Source organism: Lichenostomus cassidix, chromosome 3 (genome assembly GCF_008360975.1).
Source record: "Lichenostomus cassidix isolate B80296 chromosome 3, HeHo_3.0, whole genome shotgun sequence".
Classification (NCBI taxonomy): domain Eukaryota; kingdom Metazoa; phylum Chordata; class Aves; order Passeriformes; family Meliphagidae; genus Lichenostomus; species Lichenostomus cassidix.
The window spans coordinates 112351195-112377386 of record NC_139483.1 but is presented as its reverse complement, the minus strand read 5'-3'; the positions used below and the strand labels follow the sequence as shown (position 1 = coordinate 112377386).

At 47.8% G+C, this 26192-nt stretch overlaps 2 protein-coding genes across 2 annotated transcripts; both read left to right on the top strand.

Moving 5' to 3' along the window:
- Positions 1–30: 30 nt before the first annotated feature.
- Positions 31–25373, top strand: LOC146440541 (interferon-induced very large GTPase 1-like). The gene is made up of 2 exons (XM_085057255.1): positions 31–3927; positions 24785–25373. The coding sequence occupies exons 1-2, from the start codon at positions 102–104 to the stop codon at positions 25105–25107; spliced, it is 4149 nt and encodes a 1382-aa protein (XP_084913381.1). The 5' UTR covers positions 31–101; the 3' UTR covers positions 25108–25373.
- On the top strand, positions 18031–24771 carry LOC146440542 (interferon-induced very large GTPase 1-like; the record flags this gene model as incomplete). Its single annotated transcript, XM_085057428.1, has 1 exon — positions 18031–24771. A coding segment is annotated over exon 1 (6741 nt), but the record flags the coding sequence as incomplete, so codon positions are not given.
- Positions 25374–26192: the final 819 nt, after the last annotated feature.

Genomic DNA, 26192 nt, shown 5'->3' with positions numbered 1-26192 from the left:
TCGAGTTCCCACTCTTTGCCCTCAGCCAAATCCAAAGGAGCTGGAAAGAGGTGGAGAAGTCAGGAGAACAGGCTGGAATCAACAGTTACAACAACAAATTCATGTCTCAGGCACAGACACCCATTGTGTCCTTCATCCGCATTGGCAGCTCAGCCTCCTCTTCCAAGTCTCAGCTCCTGAACGCTCTGCTGAGCAAACGCAAACATGACACTTTCTTCCACCGCCACTGCAGAGGCAGCACCAGAGAGTGTTTGCTGATGGAAGGGGTGGTGGAGATCGCCTGGTACTGCCCCCGAGGAAGCCCTGATGACACCTTTGAGTGCTGCGTAGCTTTCTGTAACCTGCATGGAGATGTCAGGGATCATGGAGCACAGCTGCAATTCCTGCAGGAGATATCTGCTGTCAATGTGGCTCTTGTCTCTGAGTTGGAGCACATGGACGACAGGGGGAAACAGCTTCTGCAGGGCCTGTTGCAGTCACAAACGCCTTTGGTTCGTCTTCTCACAGAAAAAGAGAATGTTGCAGCTGGACGACCCAGCAAAAACATAGAAATAGGGATCAAGAACAGGGATGAAGCAGAGCTGGTGGACCAGCTGACCAAAACTATCAAGGATCTCCTGGAAAAGTCTAATCCACGTTTCAGCCTGGAAACCTGCCTGGACAAAGCTCGCCAGCATGGATTCTTAGTGGATGCAGATCTACCCGCATGTATGACAGCCAAAGCAAAGGCAAAGGAGCTGGTGGATCTTCTGAAGAAAGAGGAACTATCTGAGATCAAATCCTGGCTGCTGCCCCTTCAAGGAAAACTGTGGTACCTGTGGTGCAAAAAGGACAAAGAACTCTCTCACTTGCAGGAAAAGGGGAACAAAAGCTTTGAGCATCATCGCAGCCAAATTGAAAATGAGAAGAAATCAGTAAGAAGAAAGCAGCTTGAGCAAGCTTTCCCTCTCAACCCACTGATGAAATCATTCCTTGGCTTTCTCCAGGCACAACCAGCAGATACCAAGAAATACTTCCTGCACTGGATGAAGGTGTTTATGGATGACCTGTCCTCTGGTCCCCTTGAAAAACTGAAGAGAGTCTATCACGAATTTTGGTCTGAAATCTGGGAAAGAAAGAAAAGCAGTGAGAAAAGCAATGTGAGTGTTGAGTTGCTGAATTGGTTGGATGCCCTCTATGTTGAAATCAACAACTCCTCCATTGGCCTGGAGCATATTTTGAGAGAGGCCGGGCAGATTTATGAAGCTGTGGAAGTACTGAACTCCAGGAGTGAGTATTTTGTCAAACTGCCAGAAATTGCAGCAGATCTGATGGTTTTGGGTTATCCTGTGGAGCTGATGGATGGGGATGCTTCTTACGTGCCCTTGCGCTGGGTGGGAGCAATCTTGGACAGCTTAATTGAGAGGCTGGGGGACAAACGAGTGTTTGTGCTCTCTGTGCTCGGCACCCAGAGCACAGGCAAGTCAACCCTGCTGAATGCCATGTTTGGTCTGCAGTTCAACATCAACGTGGGGAGATGCACCCATGGAGCCTTTATGCAGCTCATCCCAGTGGGCGAGGAGCTGCAGCAAGAGGTGGGCTTTGATTTTGTGCTGGTGGTTGACACAGAGGGACTTCGTTCTATGGTGATGGCCAATAAACAGTCCCGGAACCATGACAATGAGCTGGCCACCTTTGTCATTGGAATCAGCAACATAACTATGATCAATCTCTTTGGAGAAAATCCATCAGAAATGCAAGATGTTCTCCAGATCGCTGTGCAGGCTTTCCTGAGGATGAAGAAAGTCAATCTTTCCCCAAGCTGCATCTTTGTCCACCAAAACGTGGGAGAAGCAACTGCCAAGGGGCAGAACAGGGAAAGACAAAGGCGTTTGCAGGAAAAGCTGGATGAAATGACCGTGATAATTGTCCCGCAGGAATTCTTTGAGATCTCCTCTGTCAGAAACATCATCAATTTTGGTGAAAACACCCACATTCACTGCTGTGCTACCTTGTGGGAAGGAACTCCCCCAATGGCACCACCCAACCCCACCTACAGCCAGAATGTGCAGCAACTAAAGAGCAAAATCCTCCGGACTGCCCAGAAGTCGCAGGGTAGCATTTTGAGGCTCTCGAGCCTGAAAGTTCATATTGGTGACCTCTGGAATGCCGTGATCAATGAAAACTTTGTTTTCAGCTTCAAGAATTCCTTGGAGATTGCTGCATACAGGAGACTGGAAACTGCCTTTAGTCAGTGGACCTGGAGGCTGAGGAGTCACATCTTCAATTTAGAGATGAGTCTGAACAACAAAATTTGGAATGGGGACTTGCAGAATGTCACCAGAGAAGGCCTTGAAGGGGAGGTGCAAGAGACAAGTGATGCCATTGAGAAAGAAGTGGAAAAGTATTTCAGGGAAGACAAAGACCATGAGATACTGGTCCAGTGGAAATCAGACACAGAGCTGAAGCTGAAAGAACTAAAAGAGACTCTTCTTCTTGAAACGATAAAGAAATGTGAGACTCTTATTGAGCTACAGAAGGAGCAGAAGGAACTGCATGCAAGGAAGTTGAAATATGAAGCTGAGCTCCTGAGAAGGAGTAAGCAGTTGGCTCTGACTGTGGAAGGGAAGAACCTCAGTGAGAGAGAACTGAGGGACAACTTTAGTTGTGTCTGGAATAAGTGGATTGCCGAAGTCTCCCGTGCTGCTCGTCCTCTGGAACGGGTGGATATTGATGCGGAAATTGAAGGTGTCCTTCTAGAGCGCTTTATGGAGCCAGGTTTCCATGCACGGCTCACGTCATTTCCCAAAGGCAGAGGATTTTATTTTGATCCACGGAAATATGTCATGAAGAGAAAGCATTCTGACATCCTCACTGAGACCAATTTTGGTACTGATGTGATCAAATTGCAGCACATCACAGACAACATCATAGCACGTGTGAGGGCAAGCATTAATAAGAGTGATTTGTATAAATGTAATTACAGTCAAAATTTTATTAATGAAATATTCAATGAAGTGCAGAAAGGTGTTAGCTCGGTCTCCAGCGATGCAACCTGTACTTTTAACACAGATTACAGCATAGATTTGTCTGTGTATCTGTGCAAAATGGCAGCAGAAAGGTTTAAAGCCATGCATGAAGCATTCCAAAAGGAAAATGAACCAGTCGTGTACCTGAAGAGCAAGAGAGACGATTTCTTCAAGTATTTCCAGATTTCCTACCTAGGAGCCACTTCAATTACAACTTTTGCTCTTTTCCTTTGTGACAAGATTGCCCCAGCTCTTCGCAGGGCAGTCTATGATAGAACAGCTAAAGCCATTGCTGAGGACATGCAGGGCAAATTCCCAGATTTCAGGGGCAACAGAGCCAATCTGGAAGTTTGCATCCTGAGATTCCTGGCAGAACAGGAAAAATTTGAGTATTTCAAGGATTACCTTCATTACCCACAAAATTTTTTTCAGAATTACATAGAGAAACGAGTTAAGAGTTACTGTTTAGATGGGAGCAGGAGGCTGGAGCAGTTTTTAGCTTCCTCTCTTGATCTTCTCTATGGAAACATCCGGTCAGCTGTTTGTTTATCAACCCAAATGATCAAAGGCGTAAAATGTGGAGCGGACAAAATCTCTCTGTGGCTGGATGAGTTTTGCAAGGAACTGACAGAGATGATTAACTTGCCCAGAAGTGACCTGAAGGACATCGAGCAGCAGGACGTCACAGACATCGAGTTCTTGAACAAGGCCATGGCAGAAGGTCTGAATGACATGAGGAACAGGCTCAGGAAAGAATTGGCTGATGCTGATATGAGCTCATTTTCAAGGCAGCCTCACATCATCCTGGCAGAGCAGTTTTCGGGGTGCTGGGAGCAATGTCCCTTTTGTGGGGCTGTCTGCACAAACACCATGCAGGATCACGATGGAGACCATCAGGTGGTCTTCCATCGCCCACAAGGTTTGACTGGATGGATGTTGACAGAAAAAAAGAAGTACCTTTCCATTGATATTTGTTCCAGCCTTGTTGCAAGTAAGCACAAATTCACTCTTGGTGACGGCAAACGGATCCGCTACAAGAGATACCGTGATGCAGGACATCCTTTTTCCAATTGGAACATTCTTCCTGATCCATCCATGCAGGCCTACTGGAAATGGTTTGTGTCTCATTTCAGGACAGAGCTGGAAGATTTGTACAAAGGGAAATTTCGGGGCAAAGGAGAAATCCCTGAGGCATGGCAGAGAGTTACCAAGGAGCAAGCACTGTCCGAGCTGGACGAACATTAGGCCATGTCCATGGGAAGGAAGAACCACAAGAGCTTTGCAGTTTAGAAGAACTTTGTAGCAGGCTCTCCACAAAATGCAGTCTCAATGATGACACAACAAGCCACATGTAGACAATAGTATATAATCGCTCCCAAATTTGGTGAAATAAGGCGTGTTATTGCGGCCATCACTCAGCAACTCCCTCGCTTCATGATAAAGCCAGGATGCTCTTGCCTTCTTGCCATAAATATTTTCTTCTGCTTTGTCCTTGAGCCAAACCAAACCCTTTCCCTCCTTTCCCTGGGGCGATTGGCCACGTGGCTGAGCCTGAGCCTGATGCCTGAAAAGATAGGCTAGAAATAAAAACCCATTAGAGTGCTGTCTATAGAGCAGGTATTAGTTTATTGCAGCAGTGGAGGTGAGTGGGATCCTTCCACCTAACTCACCCACCCTTGTCAAGTGCTGTGGTTTATTTATACAGTAAGTATTGCTTAATATTGCTATGTCATTATAACATCATCATATACATGCTGGAACTAATTTACAAAATATCATCTCATGGTTATAAAAAGTTCTTCTGCACTGTGCTTGCGCCTCTCCAATTTTGGACGCCTTGGGGGTATTCTTCAATGAAGGCTCAAGGTCGTCCTCACATCTGAACTTTGCAACTTTGTCTTCTGTGGAGGTTTTACCTCCAAGTTGCCAGCTAGAAGGCCAGCCGTGGGGACAGGGACAGGCTGTGGTGTCTCACTCATGGTGACGGGAAGATCAGCCCATGAGCCCCTGCGGCAATGTATGCACCAGCTAAGAAGACCATTGGCTCAAGCTCCTCCCCCGCCCCTTCCCCATATATAGGTTGCTTCTAGACCGTTCCTCTTTGTTCTCCCCCTTGAGTTGTACACCATTGGTTGTTTTGAATTATGTATCCTCCTCTTCTATGTAATGATTGGTTGATACCCCTGTCCCTCTTCCCTACGGCTTTCCCGGTTGGCCTGCGTGCCAAACCACTCCCTCTCTCCTCCCACTTAAAACCCTATGCCACGGAGTGCTCAGGGGCCATTTTGTCCCTGGAGCCATCCTGCTGCCCGGGGGCCATTGTGCTCTCCGTCCGTCCATCGACACCTACTGCCGCTGACAGCTTGCAGCCTCTGGAGCTCCAGACCCCGCGCCCGTCCCTGCTTCTCCACCCCGTCTCTCCTTCCCTGGACCGTCCCTGCTGCGCCTTACAATAAACCTCTGGAGAACCGCCGCCTGCTTGCTGTGCGTCCTTTTGTCGCCGCGCCTCCCTGCCTACCCACCTCTGTTTGCTACCACAACAGTCTTCAGTAGAGCATGTGCAGTTATGGTGTTCCTTGGTCTTTCTCACGCTGATGCTGTGTTGGTTTTGCTTAGCCCAGTTTTTGCTAGTGAGTGGGGAGTGGCACAAAGGTGGCTCTTGTGTGCCCTGTGTGAAGGTTCTGGAAGTTTTTTACCATGTCCAGTAGAGCCAATCTCTGATGGCTCTGAAGGTGATGGACATGCTGCTGGATAAATCTGGGCCAATTAGGGATGTTAGTTACGCTTCTGTGAAAACATATTAAAGAAGAAATCAAAACAATGTAAGCACACGCTTCTTTTTAGCCAGAGGAGGAGGGGGAGGTGAAAATATGTGAGGGAGAACAACATGGAGACACCAAGGTCAGTGAAAAAGGTGGGGGAGGAGGTGCTGGAGGCACCAAAGCTGAAAACCCTCTGCTAGCTGTGGTGAAGACCATGGGGGGAGAAGGTGGTCCCCCTGCAGTCCATGGAGTCCACAGGGGTGCAGAGATCCACCCACAGCCCAGGAGTAGGTGCCCACACCAGGGGAGCAGGTGGATGCCTGGAGGAGGCTGTGATGCTGTGGGAGTCCCATCTAGAGATAAAAGGCCCTACTCCTGACATGGAAACAGCCTGGCCTGGGCTTGGAAGTCTGCATCCTATGGACAAGGACTTGTGTTGCAGCAGATTCAGGTGGGATGTTGCTCACGAGATTGGGCCCATGCCAAAGAAGTTTGCAGAGGACTGTCTTGTGGGAGGGACCGCACAGCTAAGTAGAGGACCCCTCTCCCTGACGGACTGACCAGAGAAAAAAACCCTTACCCTGGCCCCCAGCCCCGCCCCCCATTCTTTTAGTTGAAAGGAGGGAGGGGGGTGAGCAGAGAAACAGCATCTTCAGAGGGAGGGGGGTGGGTGAAGGAACGGTGTCTTACAAGCTTATTTTTACTTCTCATTTACCTTCCAACTCTGTTAAGTCAATAAATCACTTTGTAACTTTAAGTTTTGAGCCTGCTTTTGTCCTTTTGTCAGTGTGTCTTCCTACCAGTACCTTATTTCGACTCAAGAGTCCAGTGTGTGTGTCTCGGTTCTTCTTCCTCACTTTTGCACAGTTATGGCAGGAGAGAGCAGAGAGAGCCAATGTCATAGGTGCCTGGTATTTGGCCAGGGACAAACCACGACACTGATGTAGATGTATCTGCTCTGTTCAGGGACTGTGCTCCAGGGGCAGCTTCACCAGCTGCAGGGACAGCAGAGAGGGCAGGAAGCCCCAAACCACAACATCCAGGGAAACCAATGTGAGTTGCAGGTGCCAAGGGAGGCAGCAGTGGGACCCAAGCCTGGCCTGTCACACACACAGAGGGCTGAGAAGGTTGATCCCAGTGAGGTTCTCTGCTCTGGAGCTGCTCAGCTGGGAACCTGTGGGACAAAAGGGGAACAGGCCCAAACTCTGCCAAGCCCAGCCCTGGCCAAGCAGACCTGGAGCCAGTGAGAGGAGCCAGAGCTGGGCCATGTGAGTGTGTGCTGCAAGGGCTGAGTGCCAGGGCCTGGGGACACCTGGGCTGGCAGGGGATTTGGGTTGACTCCTGGAGCCAGACTGGGAGTGGAGGTGCCCCTGATCATGGTAACACCTCCTGGGTTGAATGGGGAATGTCCCAGTGCAGCTCCTGGAGTGAGTGGAGGGGACTCAGTGCCACAACTGGGTATAATTGAGAGGACCCAGTGCAGCAAGGGAGGGTGGCCTCAGGCCTAGGCTGGGCTATCAGGAGGCTGCAGGATCCCTCACCTGGTACTCTCACCTGTGCCAGCTGTCCCAGCTCCTCCAGTATAGCCAGATGGTTCTCTGCACCTCTCTCTCTATCTGCCAGGACTCTTTGGCTAAATTCTGCCCCAGTGGGATCATCTGGCACTTCCTTCCTCTCCACAGGCCTTGCTGTGGGGATCGGTCTTGGATTCTCCAGTATGAAGCTTCATAAATGAAGTAATGTACTTCTGTTCTAAAGAATCTCCCCCTAGAGGAAGCTAGAGCCCAATTTACAAAATAAGTTCCAGAGAGAAGACTTCAACCAACATTGAAATGATGCCTGATGGTTTTTTGTCCTTTCTTTTTATACATTTTTTATACCCTTTCCCCTTCCTTGTACCCTTCACATACACTGCTTGTACCTTAGCCCTACATGTTTATAACCTATGTAGTCTGATATTTAGCTTGGTTTGGGGGTTCTCAAGGGGAGAAGACAAAACACCCCTACTATCTCAAAACTAATGGCTTCAACCTTGGACAGAGCCTCCTCTTTGGAACATGTTTTTGTAAGCTAGACTGTAATGGCACTTGGGGGGGAGTTATTTGAATAGGGGGACAATTACTTTGTTTGTTAAGTTTCTCATTGGGGGATTTTAGGTAGATATGCTAATTTGTGAGGTCCATAAACCACTATACACGTTGTACACATGTGTGCTCTCGGCATGTTTCAAACTGTGAAAAACAAGGTTTTTCCACTCTCCTGTTAGGATTAAAAAGGTTTAATAAAGACAATAGGGGACAGATAAAAGCAAAAGGTCAGCGCTGGGTGCTTTGGCATTCAGCCAAAAAAGCACATGGACAGAGACACCCTTTACATACTCTTCAGCCTAATGCATATTCATAAACAGTTATACATATTCATATTTTTCTCCAAACTATTTTGCATGTTTTGGGAACGGATCCGTGTCCTCGGAGCATGCGCAGTCGTCTGTCATTGATCCTGTTATCACTCCCAGATTGTGGTTCTTGCAGGCAACAGGTGCTGATAGTTGGAATGTCAGAGGCAGGGTCCATTCGTGGGATGTTATCCAGTCCAAGCAGACAGTTCAAGCATTCTAATAAAACTATAACAGCCATTTTACTACTATTAAACTCAGCTAGTACTAGAAAGAAAGACCTTAGTCATCATTACACAGCAATTTTTCACAACCAGGCTACCTCTATAAGAAAAGAATTCAAACAATACACATAGTATCCATTGTAATATTTGCGAAAAGCCAACATTATGACTTGTATTTATCACAAACCTTTGATGAGCGTGCACTTGCGATCCTATTAAAACCAAGGTAATACCCTTTTTCCCTATACTGCCATGTCTGCCTCATATTTTACAGGTTTTAAGGTATCACCTTACAGGAGGAGGACAAAGAGAAATTTGCTTTTCCCTGGGAAGGCATACTGGGTATCTTCAACAGGCTCCCTCAGGGGTATAAACATTCACCCACAATTGCTCCTGCCACACTCTCTGAATTATCACAGACAGTCCCACTCCCCCAGGTGTGAAGCTGTATCCATATAGAGATGACATCCTAATTGGGGCAGATTCCCATGAAAAGGTGGGGGAAGCAGCAGCAGCAGCTGTATGGGAAGCGTTGCATGAGGTGGGAATGTGAAATCCCACTGAAAAATGTCAAGGACCAAGTGAAGAAGTAAAATTTGGGGTACTTGGTGGATAGCTGTCAGTGCAGGAGTTCCTCCAAACACATGAAAGACAATAGGAGAAATGGAGATGCCCCAGTCTAGGAAAGAATTACAACAGTTAATGAAACTTTACGATACTGGAGACAACAGGTACCTGGATTTTGGACTGTTTCCTTTTCCATTACCATTCCTCGGTCATGGTAATGGAAAAGGAAACAGTGGGAATGGAATTCAGAATATGAGTGTCACCAAAACTGCAGGAAAAACAAATCCCCTCCAAGAATATTTATAATATTAGAGAGTCAAGGCATTACTTTATTTTCTGGCCAGGATGTTGTTCTGGCCAGGCTGTGCCACAGAAATCTTCTCATCCACACATAGCCTGGGCATGCAGAGAGAATTATTCCATGACTTTTAATAGATTTTTCAGATATTTTCTATAGTCAGTGTTCATTGATCCCAAGTTGCATAATTTTTAGTATTTGGTTTCTTGCTGCATCTGGATTTCTTTGCCACTGATGCTAATTAGGTTTTCTGTCCTATTTCTCTTTCCCCAGACCAGGTGTCTCTGACTAGCCAGGGGTGTTGTTTGGAGTCAATGGTCTGTTGATGACCCTTGATGGCTGTTACCTCTTTTGTATCTTCTGGGCTACTCCCAGTCTGTTGAGATGCTAAACTCATCAAGCCTCACCTGCAGGAACAATCTCTTGGAGGGAAACTTTAGTTTCTTTCCTCTAGGGCAAAGGTGAATAAAACCCCTGATTAAAAATTTTTAAACTGGTATATTTTCCAACAATTCCCCTCTTTGGAAGTGACCTTAACATTCAGGTCACTTCCACTTAATTTACTGACTCAATCAATACTAGTTAAAATTTTTGAAGAAGAGGAAGAAAAAGAGAATATATAGAAAAAAATTGAATCAATGAAGTGAGAAAGAGAGAGAATATAGAGAAAAGCACTCATAGAGAAATTCTGAGAGGAATTTTAATTCCCTGGGCCTTCCTGGGCCTTCCCTCCCTCAGTGGGATTTCTGTTTCCTGGGCTTCTCTGGAGCTGGGGATGGGAAGAATGGAGCACTGCCTCTGCTGTGGCCATGGCTGGCCCCACTGCAGGGCTGGGATGCTCTGGGCTGGGGTGAGGAGCATTTCACTGTCTCACCAGGGCAAGGCCTGACCTGCACCTTCCCACACACACCACACACACAGAGGCATCCTGAAGTGTCTCAGAGACATCAACCTCTCTAGTTTTTGGCATCTGGAACTCTATGGCTCAAGATGGTGACCAGGACTACTGTAATGTTAGTTTTCCCATTTGTGATTTAATTAGGATACTTTCCCGCACTTTGGTGGGATTTCTAGCAAACAGAGCAGTAAGCAAAGAAGAAAGCATAGTGGAACTCATAGAAATGGTAACTGCTGTTCCAAATTAAAATGCATCTTTCAGCTGCCATGCCCGGAGATCACAAGATTGGTCCATGTTTTGTTTTGGTTTGGTTTCTGGTTTGGTGGGTTTTTTTTTTTTGTTACTTTGATTTGGCTTTTTGTGGGGTTTTTTGGTTTGGTTGTTTTTGTTGGTTTGTTTTCTGTGGGGTTTAACATTCTCAGATGTTAGACAAACAAATATACATGTCTACATTTACTCTTCTTACCCTTCCCACCAACCAGGTTTCAGGGGGATTCCCAGAACTCATTCCAATCTCCTCAGCATATTATTTTCAAGGTCTGGATTTCAGACTAAAACCTTTTCAACTTGACTAAAACTTTTCAGTGATTTTCCAATTAAAACTTTTTCTTTTAGTTACTTCTACAACTGGAGAGAACTTTCCAGCTGCCACTTCTTTTGTACAATAATACATATTTTACTGAGGTGTGGATAGACGCCACAACTCAGAGAGTTAAGAAGTAGAAATGTGTTTATTCCAGCTGGGGTGCATGGCGGGTAGCCCCTCCAAAGGCATGCACACTGTCAGCAGCTTTTCACTAGGTTTATATTAGGTTACAGATTACATATGCCTAAAGTTACACAATGCTCCTATACATATTCATTACCTATCCCCGCTTCGTATTATTAATGAGTTCAAAGTTCGTTTAAATATGTTCGTGCAAGCACAGTGTCAAAGATTAATTGTGGGCGAGGGTCCCGAAGATAAATGAGGGATGGAGTTAGTAGTCTTCCTCAGGATGAACTCTTCACCCTGTTCCCTTGGGCATGCTCCCTTGGTTCTTGGTCCAAGTCCAAGCCTTAGAATGAACTTGTACCAGTTCTGGGGTCTGAGAGCAGGATGTTCAGTCACACTCAGTATTTTTCTCAATTATTTGGCTCTCTTCTCTATATCCTCCCTGTTACTAGATACGCACAAAATCATTAGGCAAATGATACATTGTCTTCAGCAAGCATACCTTAGTAAATCATTATCCAATCTCTGGCCTTCTAAATCAGTTCAAAAAATTATTATCCAGCTTCTAGTTCCCCTAAATCACTAAATTCTAGCCCTGCCCCCACCCCCACATCATTGCAACCTGCTTTTTCCCAGAGCATGGGGAAACCACACTTCCTCAAAAGCACCTTGCAAACTACCAGTATATTTTACAGAATTGCCCTCAGGATTTTAACCTGCCAATTCTGGCTTTTCACAACAAACCATGCAAAGAGGATTAGAACCCACTGGCAACTTGAACCCCAGAAAACAGGCAGGGAGTTCTAATACCAGGAACACAAATTCTTGTATACACCAAAGACTTGAATTCACCATGCACTTGCATTTTTAACCAGTTGTTGACACTCAAAATCACTACTGTACCATCACTAGTGATTTCTTTTCATTATCCACTTATACCATCAACCTTATATTAACCCCAAAGTAACGCCTTTATGAAAAACCAGGAATCTTGCTTTGAACTCACCAGACTCAGGGAACACGAGGTCTCCCCAGGTAATAATTTCCGCACACACTTGGAGGCCTTCACGATCCCAGAATCCATAGAGCGTTGAAAGTCTCAGGCCCTCCATGGTCACCAAGATTGTCACAGAAACTGTTGGAAAAAAACAAACCCTCCAACAACATTTTTAATGTTAGAAAATCAAGGCATTCCTTTATTTCACATAGGATGTCCCACAGGAATAATTTCATCTACATATAGCTCAGGTGTGCAGAGGGGATCATTCCATGACACATGGATTTTACAAGATTTTTCAGATATTCTATACAGTCAAAACTAAGAAATGTGTTGGGTCAGTGTTCACTGGTTCCAAGTTACGTGGTTTCTAGTATTAGGTTTCATATTGGATCCAGATTTCTTCACCTCCCATGCTAATTAGATCTTCTTCCTTATTTCTCTTACCCTTGATTATGTTTTTCCAACTATGCCAGGGGTGTTGTTTGGAGCTGATGTTCCGTTAATGGCTGCTGATGGCCCTTATCTTTTGGGCTACTCCCAGTCTGTTGAGATGTTAAGTTCATCAGACCCCACCTGGTGGAACAATGCCTTGGAAAGAAACCTAAAATTCTGTTTCCCTGGGCAAAGGCAAACAAAACCCTTGACTAAAGTTACGCAGACATTTTTAAACTGGTATATTTTCCAACATGGTTTCTGTTGTTGTGTTGTGGTTTCATAATAAATCTGGTTCTCACTGATGCCCTTGCTGATGATTTTCTGAGTGATCTCAATCCCTCATTTGTAACAAGAGGCCATTTCCTTGTTCACAGCTACTTCCCCACTCCTGAACCATTCTTGGAGGAAATCCCAGCAGGGCTGGATGGGCTGCAGGGATCCAGGACAGACCACACAGCTTCTAGGGAGAACTTCTTCAGAACTCCTGACTGTGAGTTGCCCCAGCTCCCAGAGGAGCTGGAGCAGTGCAGCCAGGGAACAGGGTTTGCAAGGAAAAGCTCTCAGCCAGCAGAACCCACCCGTGAAGCAGCAGCTGGGGGGTCACACTGCCCTGATGCACTCCTGCCCCCTTTATTACTCTCTGCCAGAAATACCCCAAACTTCACTGCTAGAAAATGTACCCAGGATTATTGAGGCGACCCAGAGGATCCCTGAATGGTTTGGGTGGGAAAGGGCCTTAAAGCCCATCCCATTGCACTGCCTGCCATGGGCAGGGACAACTTCCACTATGCCAGGCTGCCCCAAGCCCTGTCCAGCCAGGCCTTGGACACTGCCAGGGATCCATGGGAAGCCACAGCTTCTCTGGGAATTCCATCCCAGCCCCTTCTCCCCCTCACAGGGAAGAATTAATTTCCAATATCCCATCTATCTCTGCCCTCTGGCAGTAGAAAGCTTTTCCCTGTGTTCGGTGCCTCCCTCCCTTGTGCCAAGTCCCTCTCCTGTTTTTTAGTTAGACATGCATCCAGCTGAAGCACGGAATGACTCCACAACACAGATAGTTATGAAGTAGGTATGTGTTTATTCCAGCTGGGGTGCATGGGGGGTAGCCCCTCCAAAGACATGCACACCCTCAGCAGCACTTTACTTGGTTTATATTAGGTTACAGGTTACATATGCATAAAGTTAGACAAAGCCCCTATACATATTCATTATCTATCCCCACTTTGTAGTATAATGAGTTCAAAGTTCATTTAAATATGCTCGCCCAAGCACAGTGTCCCAGATGAATTGTGGGCAGGGGTCCCAAATGATTAATCATGACATGATCAATAGTCTTCCTCACAATGAACCGTTCACCCTGTTCCCTTGCGTATGCTCCCTTGGTTCTTGGTCCAAGTCCAAGCTTGAGAGCCAACTTATACCAGTTCTGGGGTCCAAGGGCGGGATGCTCAGTTACACTTGGAGGTTTCTCTCAATTATTTGGCTCTCTTCTCTCCATCCTCCCCGATACCATGTAGGCACATGCCATGTAATGTAGGCACATTAAGTGAATAATAAATGGATTGCAGCAGGCATATCTTAGTAAATCATTATCCAATCTCTGGCTCCCTACATCAGTTAAAAAATATTATTATTACTATTATCCAGCTTCCAGTTCTTTTACATTTCTAATTTCTATTTTACCCTAAATCACAGGGATCTAGGACAGACCACACACCTTCTAGGGAGAACTTTTCCAGAACTCCTGACTGGGAGTTCCCCCAGCTCCCTGGAGCCAAGCCTGGGATGCTCTGGGACAGGTGGGGCCTTGGGGACATGGGGCAGCCAGAGGAGCTGGAGCAGTGCAGCCAGGGAACAGGGTTTGCAAGGAAAAGCTCTCAACCAGCAGAACCTATCCATGAAGCAGCAGCTGGGGGTCACAGTGCCCTGATGCACTCCTGCCCCCTTTATTACTCTGCCAGAAATACCCCAAACTTCACTTCTAGAAAATGTACCCAGGATTATTGAAGTGACCCAGAGGATCCCTGAATGATTTGGGTGGGAAAGGGCCTTAAAGCCCATCCCATTGCACTGCCTGCCATGGGCAGGGACAACTTCCACTATGCCAGGCTGCTCCAAGCCCTGTCCAGCCTGGCCTTGGACACTGCCATGGATCCAGGGGCAGCCACAGCTTCTCTGGGAATTCCATCCCAGCCCCTTTACCCCCTCACAGGGAAGAATTAATTTCCAATATCCCATCTATCTCTGCCCTCTGGCAGTAGGAAGCTTTTCCCTCTATTCTATCCCTCCCTCCCTTGTCCCAAGTCCCTGTCCGGTTTTTTTACTTAGATATGCATCCAGCCATCACATATTATTATCAGCAATCAGTTGTATCTCAATACTCTTGTGATACTAATTATTTACAGCAGCAATCAATTAAAAATAATTAAAATAATAGCAGCAGTCAATAGCAACAATATTTACTCTATTATGATATTAATTATCTCAGCAGTCAACAGCCATCAAAATGAATACCAGCAATCAACAGTGGCAGCAATGAAATCCATATTACATTATGGATTTGTATGATTTTATCACTGCTGAAACAAACCTTTACACTGTGATATAAGTGATATAGTGATTCAACACTAAAGAAACTTGTGAAAGATGACTTTACACATAAATATATCTATAATAGTGATGCTGTGCTCCCTCTGCTGCTTTTCACTGATGGAACACCAGTGCCAGGAAGGGCTGAGGGCTTCAGCTGCCCTCCAGGTATCAGCACAGCAGTTCAGGGACAGAGGTGGGGTGCAAGTTTTTCAGCATGAGGGTGTAACCAATCTGGGCATCTTTCTCACCCTACATCATTTCTGATGAACTCGGAATGCTGAGGCGTTTGCAGGAGCTGCCCAGTGCACCCCCAGCCCCTCTGGCTCTGAGCTTGGTGTTAGATGAGATAAGCAAAGAGGCAAACCCTGCGAGGTGGGGCAGCACTTCTTGTTCTTCACACCAGCCACTCAGCTCTGGTAACTCCCTCCGGGGAAGCAGCAGCACAGTCCCGCCCAGCCTGAGGGGTCAACTCTGCTAATGGGCCATCGTGGACTCAATGGCACCAGCACAATGGGCAGCTGTAAGTACTGAGCCCACCAAGGACTCCCAAAATATCACATGACTCTCACAGGGTGACATCATTCCACTGTGAAACTCCCCTCCTTCAGGGAGGGGCTGAGCATTCCCACCTGAACCTGAGCAAATATAATCTTGGTTTGGGGACTCGGGACACCACTGTTCATCGGATCCAGAGGAGGATCGGAACTTCCACAGGACTGCAGCCACCGCTTTGCAGGACCAGGACCACTACTCTGACTTAAAGGTGACGGGTTATATTTTGATTTTGGGGCTTAAAAAAAATGGTCTTCTTTCTCTCTGTGTGTTTATTATAAACTCTTTCGTGAACTGCAACTCCAGCCTGCCATCTCTCTCGGAGGAGTCGAGTGGGGGTCATTTCTTCTGCTGGTTTACTTTTGCTGCAGCACAACTCCTTCCTGTGCTCTGCCAGCACTCCCAGCTTTCCTCCACTGATGCACTGTCCTTTTCTCGAGCCTGTGCCTTTTCCTGCTTCTGCTTTGTCCCTCCTGTCCCCATCCTGCTGCCAGGAGCTCACGAGCTGCTGCTGGGGCTCAGTGCCTGCTGGGATCCAAGCCCAGTGCTGCTTCTCCCCCTCTCCAGGGGTCTGAGCTTCCCCCCAGCAGCAGCTGTGTGCTGTGGGCAGTGGTGGGACAGGGCCTGTGCTGTCCCATTGTCAGGGCTGTTCCCCAAGCTCTGCCCCCTCCACACCTTGTCTTTTGCCCCAAGAGCACAGATGAACCCTGAACAGGCTGTGTTTGTGGAGCTGGAGCTGTTCCACAGCTCTCTGAGCTTTGCTCTCCCACACCAACCTCCTCCCTACTCTTTACCCTGCTCTCCATCCTCACATCTCCTCTTCCCTCAGGATAGCAAGTGTGAGACCTGCATCTTTTGTTGCTGTGGCTGCTCTGTAGTGGCAGGAGGCTGGGGTTTGAGAGGTCGGCAGGTAGCTGGGCACTGGAGGAGGGATTCTGTGTTCCCCAGGCTGGACACCTTCAGCTCATTTCCTTGGCCTTTCCGAGAACCTCTTCAGCAGCTCCAGGTCCTTCTACTATTGATGCCAGGGCTAGAGGCATCTCTGCAGGCGGGGTCTGACCTGAGAGGGCAGAGGGGAAGAATTCCCCCTTTCCTGCTGCCCAAACTGTGGGATCAGCCCAGGATTTGGGGTTTCCAGCTGCCAGCACAAGTGGCCAGGGCATATCCTGATGGTGGACTCAAAGGCTGACCCACAACATGGTGGTAGGCATCAGCAATTTATCATCTTGTGGTACACCTTTCTATAATCTTTCTTGACATGCATAACAGATGTTCCTTATTACATTACTGTTGGTCAGTAAACTCTCCACAGGTGCCTTTTCTAATTAGTCATACATGTCCACATTCTCTGCTTCATTCTCTTACAAAGTAGTTTCCCTCTCTTGTTTAGGGGCACAGCTGTAGCTTATTTAGGTCCAGGCTGCCCACAGCCTTTTCCTCTCTTACCACAATATCCAGCCTCTTACCCATCAGCATTCCCAAGTTCTTTTCCTCAGGGATGCTCTCAATCTATTTTCTCCCTGTCTTTTGTTCCTGGATTGCCCTGACCCAGGGGCAGCCGCTGCATTTGGCCTTGCTGACCTTCATGGGTGTCATGGGTTGATGCTGACTGGATGCCAGGCACCCATGAAAGGCCAGTGACTCACTCCTCTGCTGCAGCTGGACAGAGGAGAGAAAACTTAACAAAGAGGTCATGAGTTGAGGTAAGGGCCAGGAGAGATCTCTCACTAAATACCATCAAGGGCAAAACAGGCTCGACTTAGAGACATGAAGGGAATTCATTGCTAACAAAATCAGAGCAGGATGATGAGAAGTAAAACAAGCCTTTTAAAACATCTTCCTTCCTTCCCAGCCCTACGTCCTCCCTCAGCAGCACAGGGAGACAGGGAATGTGGGTTTTTGGATTGTTCTCTCCTTTGGTTTTCTCTCTCTGCTCAGGGAGAGGAGTCATTCCCCTGCTGCTCAGTGGGGTTCCTTGCACAGGAGACAGTTCTCCAGGCACTTCTCTGACGTGGCTCCATCCCATGGGGAGTGTGGGGTGCCTGTGGGGGGAGTGTGTGAGTGCTGCCTGTTGGTGCTGGGAGCAGCAGGCTGGGGCAGCCAGCGAGCAGGGCAGCCGTGGGGCTGGGCAGAGGGTGTAGGATGCAGGCAGGGCTGTTGGATGGGCAGGGGGGCTGTGCCAGTACTGGAGAGAGCCAGGAATGCCCTCAGCTGACTGCACTTGTGGATGGAGGAGTCCAGGGGGGAGGGCGTGGGAGATGGTGAAGGCAGCACCTTATCCAGGGCAGGGTGTGTGGCTGAGTGAGTCTGTGTGTGTATGTGTGTGTGTATATGTGTCTGTCTGTCTGTATGTGTTGTCCCTGGGATAAACACCAAGATTCAGGGCTGGTCCTGCAAACAGGAAAGCCCCAGGCCCATCCAGTGTGCTGGGAAGGAGGCCCTGGGTCCTGTGCTGTGCCAGGCTGGGCTCCAGCAGCTGGCTGGGAGCAATCCCCAGGGCCACAGCTGCTGCACAGCCTCTGCCAGGAGCCTGGGGCCTCTGACAATACAGCTAAGGGAAAGTCTCTTTTCTTCCTCCACAGCCATGGCTTCACAGGAGAACACACGAGAGGGGGATGCAGAGGCACAGCTCCTGGCAGAGGCATTTCAGAAGGCAGGACTGGATGCTGAATACTGGCTGCCCAAAATGTCAGAGATCCTGGGAGTCAAGTGCAAGGAAGCCCTGCAACATCTGGAATACAAAGACTACCTAAAGCTGGAGAGTGAAGTACAGCACCCCTGGGAGAAAAAGGCACTCCAGAAACTCCACTTGGCGTACACGCCGGAGAACATCCAGAAGCAGCTGGAGCAGCAGGAGTTGTCAGCAGGCAGCAGGGAGAACATCTCTGACACAGAGGTGCTGAGGCATGCGTCGGGGGGACTGGCCCTGCAGGGCATCTACAGAACCAGCAGAACTGAAGATGTGCTGGCACAGCGAGAGCAACTCCTCAGGGCTCCTGAGGGATTCCAGCTGGCTGGTCCGGAGCAAGGATCGCTGCTTGAGAGGAAGGAGTTCTCCTCTTCTGTGGCAGAATCCACTTTCACCAAGTCCATGAACCAGCTGGGCTTCAGCATAAGTGTTTCAGCCAAAGCTGTGTCCTGGGGGATTAATCTGGAAGGGAGTGTAGATCACAGCAGCTCCTCACAGTCACAGGACACCCACCAGTCCCGCTCTGAGCAGAGCTACTTTTGCACCACCAAGTACCAGTACATCCCTCTGGCCTCCTGCTACTTCCCAAGGCAGCAGCTTCACCTCTCGGATGCAGCTCTGCGGGAGCTGCAAGACATGGAGCAGCTGTTGAGATATGCTGGGGAAGAAAAGGCCCACCTGCTGAATAGGAGATGTGAAAGGTTCTTCAGCAGGTTTGGGTCCCACGTAAACCAGGGTCCCATCCACTTTGGGGGGATATTCTGGTGGAAGGCATCTACAGAAGGATTCAGAGCTGAGCAGCGGGAAGAGATGAAGCAAAAAACCACTAAAGCACTGAACAGCTTTTTCAACGCCCGCTACAGCATTGTTGGGGCCAGTGTTGAAGGGGACCTTGATGTTTCCAAATCCAGCTCACAGGGAAGAGCCAGAGAGATTTCCCACACAGACATTCAGCTCTACATGGACAACACAGGGGGCCCATCAGACACAACTTCTTTTCCTAAGTGGAAAAAGGGGCTCATGTCTGATAACACAACATGGTGCATTATTGACCGTGGCGTTAAACTGATCCCAGTGTGGGAGGTGATCCTGTGCAATCACAGCAGGGATTTTCAGTCTGTTCTTCAGATGAGCAGAGCCCTCAAGGCTGCATACAAAGCACTGACGAATCAGAGTGTTGACACCACTTTTGGAGAGGAACTGGAAATTGCAAGGCAAGAGGCCAAAGATTTCATGCAGACTGTGAAGACCTGGGAGGTGATGGTGGATCAAGAGAAGCTGCTCAGTCTGATGGAGCTGAAAGAGGATCTGAATGCTAAAACCAAGAACTCCGGTGTGTGGATCAATGTGTGCCTGTCAAACAAAGCCCTGCAGGACTTCCTGGTGAACACTGTGCGGAGTTGCCAGGAGTCACCTCCACAAAACACCACCTCTATCAAGGAAATGTTGAGGAGCCTCCTGGATCCTTATATTAACGCTGTCAAGGACTTCCCTGAGGCTTCCTTCATTATGCAATGGATCTTCCAGACTGAGCAGAGGCTTCCCAAATCTCCCAAAGTCTCTGAGCTTGAAGAGCTCATCAAAACACTGCAGCAAATGATGGAACACATCTGTGCTGTCACCTATGCACCAGGGAGCTCTGTTTCTGCTGTTCATGAAGCAAAGATAGAAGCCACCGTGACCACCAGCCTCGCCATTTATTCCTTACTCCAGTCTCTCCAGGAAAGGGCTCAGAAGGACATGGAACTCCTGGTGCTCTTGATTGTGACCAGCACGGGGTACCAGATGGAAAGCAGCACTTTTCCATACCTCCTTGGACACCCAGAAATTCAGTACATGGCCAAGGAAATGGAAGCAGCACATGAGGAGTATGTGAACCTGAAGGAGCATGATGCCGACAGAGCTGAGGCCTCCCTTCTGCTGCTGGGTCTGACTGTGACACCTGAAAGTCAAGAGCTGTCCCCTGAGCAGAAGAGGGAGCGTTTAGTTTTCATGGAAGATCACATGAAAGGCTTGTGGTCCACACGGATCAAGAATCTCCTCCAAAAGCACAGTGCAGGCACAGACTGGGAGAGGCTGGAACAGGACTTGCATTCCTTGGTCAGAGGGTGCTTGGATGAGAAATTGGATGAACGGAGGATGCAGAACATTCTCAGAGACCTGGCAGACACTTTTCCAACACCTGAGCCCCCCAGTCAGTCCCAATCCAAGTCAGATGGCAGCGAATCCCAAGCAAATGAAGCCACTGCAAACCAAGAGTTCCTCCAGTTGCTCCAGCGCCTTGGACTCGAAAGTCACTATCCAAGAAAAATGGGGATGGGATATTTCTATACCATCAGCAAGACATCCCTGCAGGACAGCCAGCCCAGCCAGGACAAGGAACTGCCATTTCACTTCTTGCAAAAGCTGTTAACCGTGGATTACCAGGTGAGGTACCTGACTTGCAGGGACCAGAGCAGCCCAGGACTCACACCCCTGCCACAGACCGCAGAGCAAGAGGATGAAGCCTCAGACTACTTTGAACAGTTTTTTGAACAATTTTTTGATATGGAGGAAGCAGCCCCTGAACCTGCAAGGAGGGACAGCCACGTGCACCCCATGGACGTGCAGATGGCCATTTTCCATTGTGCTGATGACTTCCTGAGACAGACCCTTGCAACCAAGCTGGCGTTCTGCCAACTGGCGCTGCCTCTGCTGGTGCCCAACCCGTGCACTTCACACATCGAGTTCCCACTCTTTGCCCTCAGCCAAATCCAAAGGAGCTGGAAAGAGGTGAAGTCAGGAAAGCAGGCTGCAATCAAAAGTTACAATAACAAACTCATGTCTCAGGCACAGACACCCATTGTGTCCTTCATCCGCATTGGCAGCTCAGCCTCCTCTTCCAAGTCTCAGCTCCTGAACGCTCTGCTGAGCAAACGCAAACATGACACTTTCTTCCACCGCCACTGCAGAGGCAGCACCGGAGAGTGTTTGCTGATGGAAGGGGTGGTGGAGATCGCCTGGTACTGCCCCCGAGGAAGTCCTGATGACACCTTTGAGTGCTGCGTAGCTTTCTGTAACCTGCATGGAGATGTCAGGGATCATGGAGCACAGCTGCAGTTCCTGCAGGAGATATCTGCTGTCAATGTGGCTCTTGTCTCTGAATTGGAGCACATGGACAACAGTGGGAAAAAGCTGCTGCAGGGCCTGTTGCAGTCACAAACGCCTTTGGTTCGTCTTCTCACAGAAAAAGAGAATGTTGCAGCTGGACGACCCCGCAAAAACATAGAAATAGGGATCAAGAACAAGGATGAAGCAGAGCTGGTGGACCAGCTGACCAAAATTATCAAGAATCTCCTGGAAAAGTCTAATCCAAGTTTCAGCCTGGAAACCTGCCTGGACAAAGCTCGCCAGCATGGATTCCTAGTGGATGCAGATCAACCTGCATGTGTGACAGCCAAAGCAAAGGCAAAGGAGCTGGTGGATCTTCTGAAGAAAGAGGAACTATCTGAGATCAAATCCCGGCTGCTGCCCCTTCAAGGAAAACTGTGGTACCAGTGGTGCAAAAAGGACAAAGAACTCTCTCGCTTGCAGGGAAAGGGGAAAAAGAGCTTTGAGCATCATCGCAGCCAAACTGAAAATGAGAAGAAATCAGTAAGAAGGAAACAACTTGAGCTAGCTTTCCCCTTCAACCCACTGATGAAATCATTCCTTGGTTTTCTCCAGGCACAACCAGCAGATACCAAGAAATACTTCCTGCACTGGATGAAGGTGTTTATGGATGACCTGTCCTCTGGTCCCCTTGAAAAACTGAAGAGAGTCTATCACGAATGTTGGTCTGAAATCTGGGAAAGAAAGAAAAGCAGTGAGAAAAGCAATGTGAACACTGTGTTGCTGAATTGGTTGGATGCCCTCTGTGTTGAAATCAACAATTCCTCCATTGGCCTGGAACACATTTTGAGAGAGGCCGGGCAGATTTATGAAGCTGTGGAAGTACTGAACTCCAGGAGTGAGTATTTTGCCAAACTGCCAGAAATTGCAGCAGATCTGATGGTTTTGGGGTGTCCTGTGGAGCTGATGGATGGGGATGCTTCTTATGTGCCCTTGCGCTGGGTGGGAGCAATCTTGGACAGCTTAATTGAGAGGCTGGGGGACAAACGAGTGTTTGTGCTCTCCGTGCTCGGCATCCAGAGCACAGGCAAGTCAACCCTGCTGAATGCCATGTTTGGTCTGCAGTTCAACGTCAGCGCGGGGAGATGCACCCGCGGAGCCTTTATGCAGCTCATCCCAGTGGGGGAGGAGCTGCAGCAAGAGGCGGGCTTTGATTTTGTGCTGGTGGTTGACACAGAGGGACTTCGTGCCATCAAGATGCCCTATAAACAACCCTGGAGCCATGACAATGAGCTGGCCACCTTTGTCATTGGAATCAGCAACATGACTGTGATCAATATCTTTGGAGAAAATCTATCAGAAATGCAAGATGTTCTCACGATCGCTGTGCAGGCTTTCCTGAGGATGAAGAAAGTCAAACTTTCCCCAAGCTGCATCTTTGTCCACCAAAACGTGGGAGAAGCAACTGCCAAGGAGAAGAACATGGAAGGACAAAGGCGTTTGCAGGAAAAGCTGGATGAAATGACTGTGGTAGCTGCTCAGCAGGAATTCTGTGACATCTCCTCCTTCAGCGACGTCATCGGCTTTGATGTGAACACCCACATTCACTACTTTGCTCACCTGTGGGAAGGAACTCCCCCAATGGCAGCACCCAACCCCACCTACAGCCAGCAGGTCCAGCAACTAAAGAGCAAAATCCTCCAGGCTGCCCAGAAGCAGTCGCAGGGCAGCATTTTGAGGCTCTCGAGCCTGAAAGTTCATATTGGTGACATCTGGAATGCTTTGGTCAGTGAAAACTTTGTTTTCAGCTTCAAGAATTCCCTGGAGATTGCTGCATACAGGAGACTGGAAACTGCCTTAAGTCAGTGGACCTGGAGGCTGAGGAGTCACATCTTCAATTTAGAGATGAGACTGAACAACAAAATTCGGAATGGGAACTTGCAGAATGTCACCAGAGAAGGCCTTGAAGGGCAGGTGCAAGAGACAAGTGATGCCATTGAGAAAGAAGTGGAAAAGTATTTCAGGGAAGACAAAGACCGTGAGACACTGGTGCAGTGGAAATCAGACACAGAGCTGAAGCTGAAAGAACTAAAAGAGACTCTTCTTCTTGAAACGAAAAAGAACTGTGACAATTTGATTGAACTACAAAAGGGGCTGAGTAAACTGCATGCAAGGAAGTTGAAATATGAAGCTGAGCTCCTTAGAAAGAGCGGACAATTGGCTCTGACTGTGGAAGGTAAGAGCCTCAGTGAGAAAGCACTGAGAGACAGCTTTACCTCTGTCTGGAACAAGTGGATTGCTGAAGTCTCCCGCGTTGCTCCTCCTCTGAAACAGGTGGATGTTGATGTGGAAATTGAAGATGTCCTTCTAGAGCACTTTATGGAGCCAGGTTTCCATGCACGGTTCACGTCATTTCCCAAAGGCAGAGGATTTTCTTTTGATCCAGAGAAACATGTTATGAAGAAAAAGCATTCTGACACCTTCAGTAAGATCGATTTTGTTACTGATGTGATCAAATTGCAGCACATCACAGACAACATCGTAAAGCGTGTGAAGGAAAACATTGAGAAGAAAGACTATTATAAATGGGATTACAGTCGAAATTTTATCCATGAAATACTCAATGAAGTACAGAATGGTGTGAACTCTGTCCCCAGCAGTGCAAACTGTACTTTTAACAAAGATTTCAGCATAGATTTGTCTGTGTATCTGTGCAAGATGGCAGCAGAAAGGTTTAAAGCCATGCATGAAGCGTTCCAAAAGGAAAATGACCCAGTCGTGTACCTGAAGAGCAAGAGAGAAGATTTCTTCCAGTGTTTCCAGATTTCCTTCCAAGGAGCCACTTCAATTACAACTTTTGCTCTTTTCCTTTGTGACAAGATTGCCCCAGCTCTTCGCAGGGCAGTCTATGATAGAACAGCTAAAGCCATTGCTGAGGACATGCAGGGCAAATTCCCAGATTTCAGGGGCAACAGAGCCAATCTGGAAGTTTGCATCCTGAGATTCCTGGCAGAACAGGAAAAATTTGAGTATTTCAAGGATTACCTTCATTGCCCACAAAATTTTTTTCAGAATTACATAGAGAAACGAGTTAAGAGTTACTGTTTAGATGGGAGCAGGAGGCTGGAGCAGTTTTTAGCTTCCTCTCTTGATCTTCTCTATGTAAACATCCTGAATGCTGTTTCTTCATCAACCCAAATGATAGTGAATATAAAACACAAAAGAGCGGACAAAATCTCTCTGTGGCTGGATGAGTTTTGCAGGGAACTGACAGAGGTGATCAGCTTGCCCAGAAGTGACCTGAAGGGCATTGAGCATCAGGACGTCACAGACATTGAATTCCTGAACATGGCCATGGTAGAAACTCTGCGAGACATGAGGAACAGGCTCAGGAAAGAATTGGCTGATGCTGATATGAGCTCATTTTCAAGGCAGCCTCATACCATCCTGGCAGAGCAGTTTTCGGGGTGCTGGGAACAATGTCCCTTTTGTGGGGCAGTCTGCACAAATACCATGCAGAAACATGATGGAGACCATCAGGTCTTCCATCGCCCACGAGCTTTGAAGGGAACCAAGTGGGGTGGGACAGACCACCTGGTCATTGATATTTGTTCTAGCCTTGTTGCAAGTGAGCACAAATTCACTTTTGGTGAGGGCAAACGGATCCCCTACAAGAAATACCATGATGGAGGACTTCCTTTTTCCAATTGGAACATTCTTCCTGATCCATCCATGCAGGCCTACTGGAAATGGTTTGTGTCTCATTTCAGGACAGAGCTGGAAGATTTGTACAAAGGGAAATTTCGGGGCAAAGGAGAAATCCCTGAGGCATGGCAGAGAGTTACCAAGGAGCAAGCACTGTCCGAGCTGGACAAGCATTAGGCCATGTCCATGGGAAGGAAGAACTACAAGAGCTTTGCAGTTTAGAAGAACTTTGTAACAGGCTCTCCACAAAATGTGGTTTCAACGATGACACAACAAGCCACATGTAGACAATAGTATCTAATCGCTCCCAAATTTGGTGAAATAAGGCATGTTACTGCAGCCATCACTCAGCAACTCCCTTGCTTCATGATAAAGCCAGGATGCTCTTGCCTTCTTGCCATAAATATTTCCTTCTGATTTGTCCTAGAGCCAAACCAAACCCTTTCCCTCCTTTCCCTGGGGCGATTGGCCACGTAGCCAAGCCTGAGCCTGATGCCTGAAAAGATAGGCTGGAAATAAAAACCCCATAGATGACTGTCTGTAGAGCAGGTATTAGTTTATTGCAGCACTGGAGGTGAGTGGGATCCTTCCACCTAACTCACCCACCCTTGTCAAGTGCTGTGGTTTATTTATGCAGTAAGTATTGCTTAATATTGCTATGTCATTGTAACATCATCATATACATGCTGGAACTAATTTACATAATATTATGTCATGGTTATAAAAAGCTCTTTTGCACTGTGCTTGCGCCTCCCCAATTTTGGACACCTTGGGGGTATTCTTCAATGAAGGCTCAAGGTCATCCTCACATCTGAGCTTTGCAACTTTGTCTTCAGCAGAGCCTGTGCATTTATGGTGTTCCTTGGTCTTTCTCACGCTGATGCTGTGTTGGTTTTGCTTAGCCCAGTTTTTGCTAGTGAGTGGGGAGTGGCACAAAGGTGGCTCTTGTGTGCCCTGTGTGAAGGTTCTGGAAGCTTTTTACCATGTCCAGTAGAGCCAATCTCTGATGGCTCTGAAGGTGATGGACATGCTGCTGGATAAATCTGGGCCAATTAGGGATGTTAGTTGCGCTTCTGTGAAAACGTATTAAAGAAGAAATCACAACAATACAAGTGCACACTTCTTTTTAGCCAGAGGAGGAGGAGGAGGAGGTGAAAATATGTGAGGGAGAACAACATGGAGACACCAAGGTCAGTGAAGAAGGTGGGGGAGGAGGTGCTCCAGGTGCTGGAGCTGAAAACCCTCTGCTAGCTGTGGTGAAG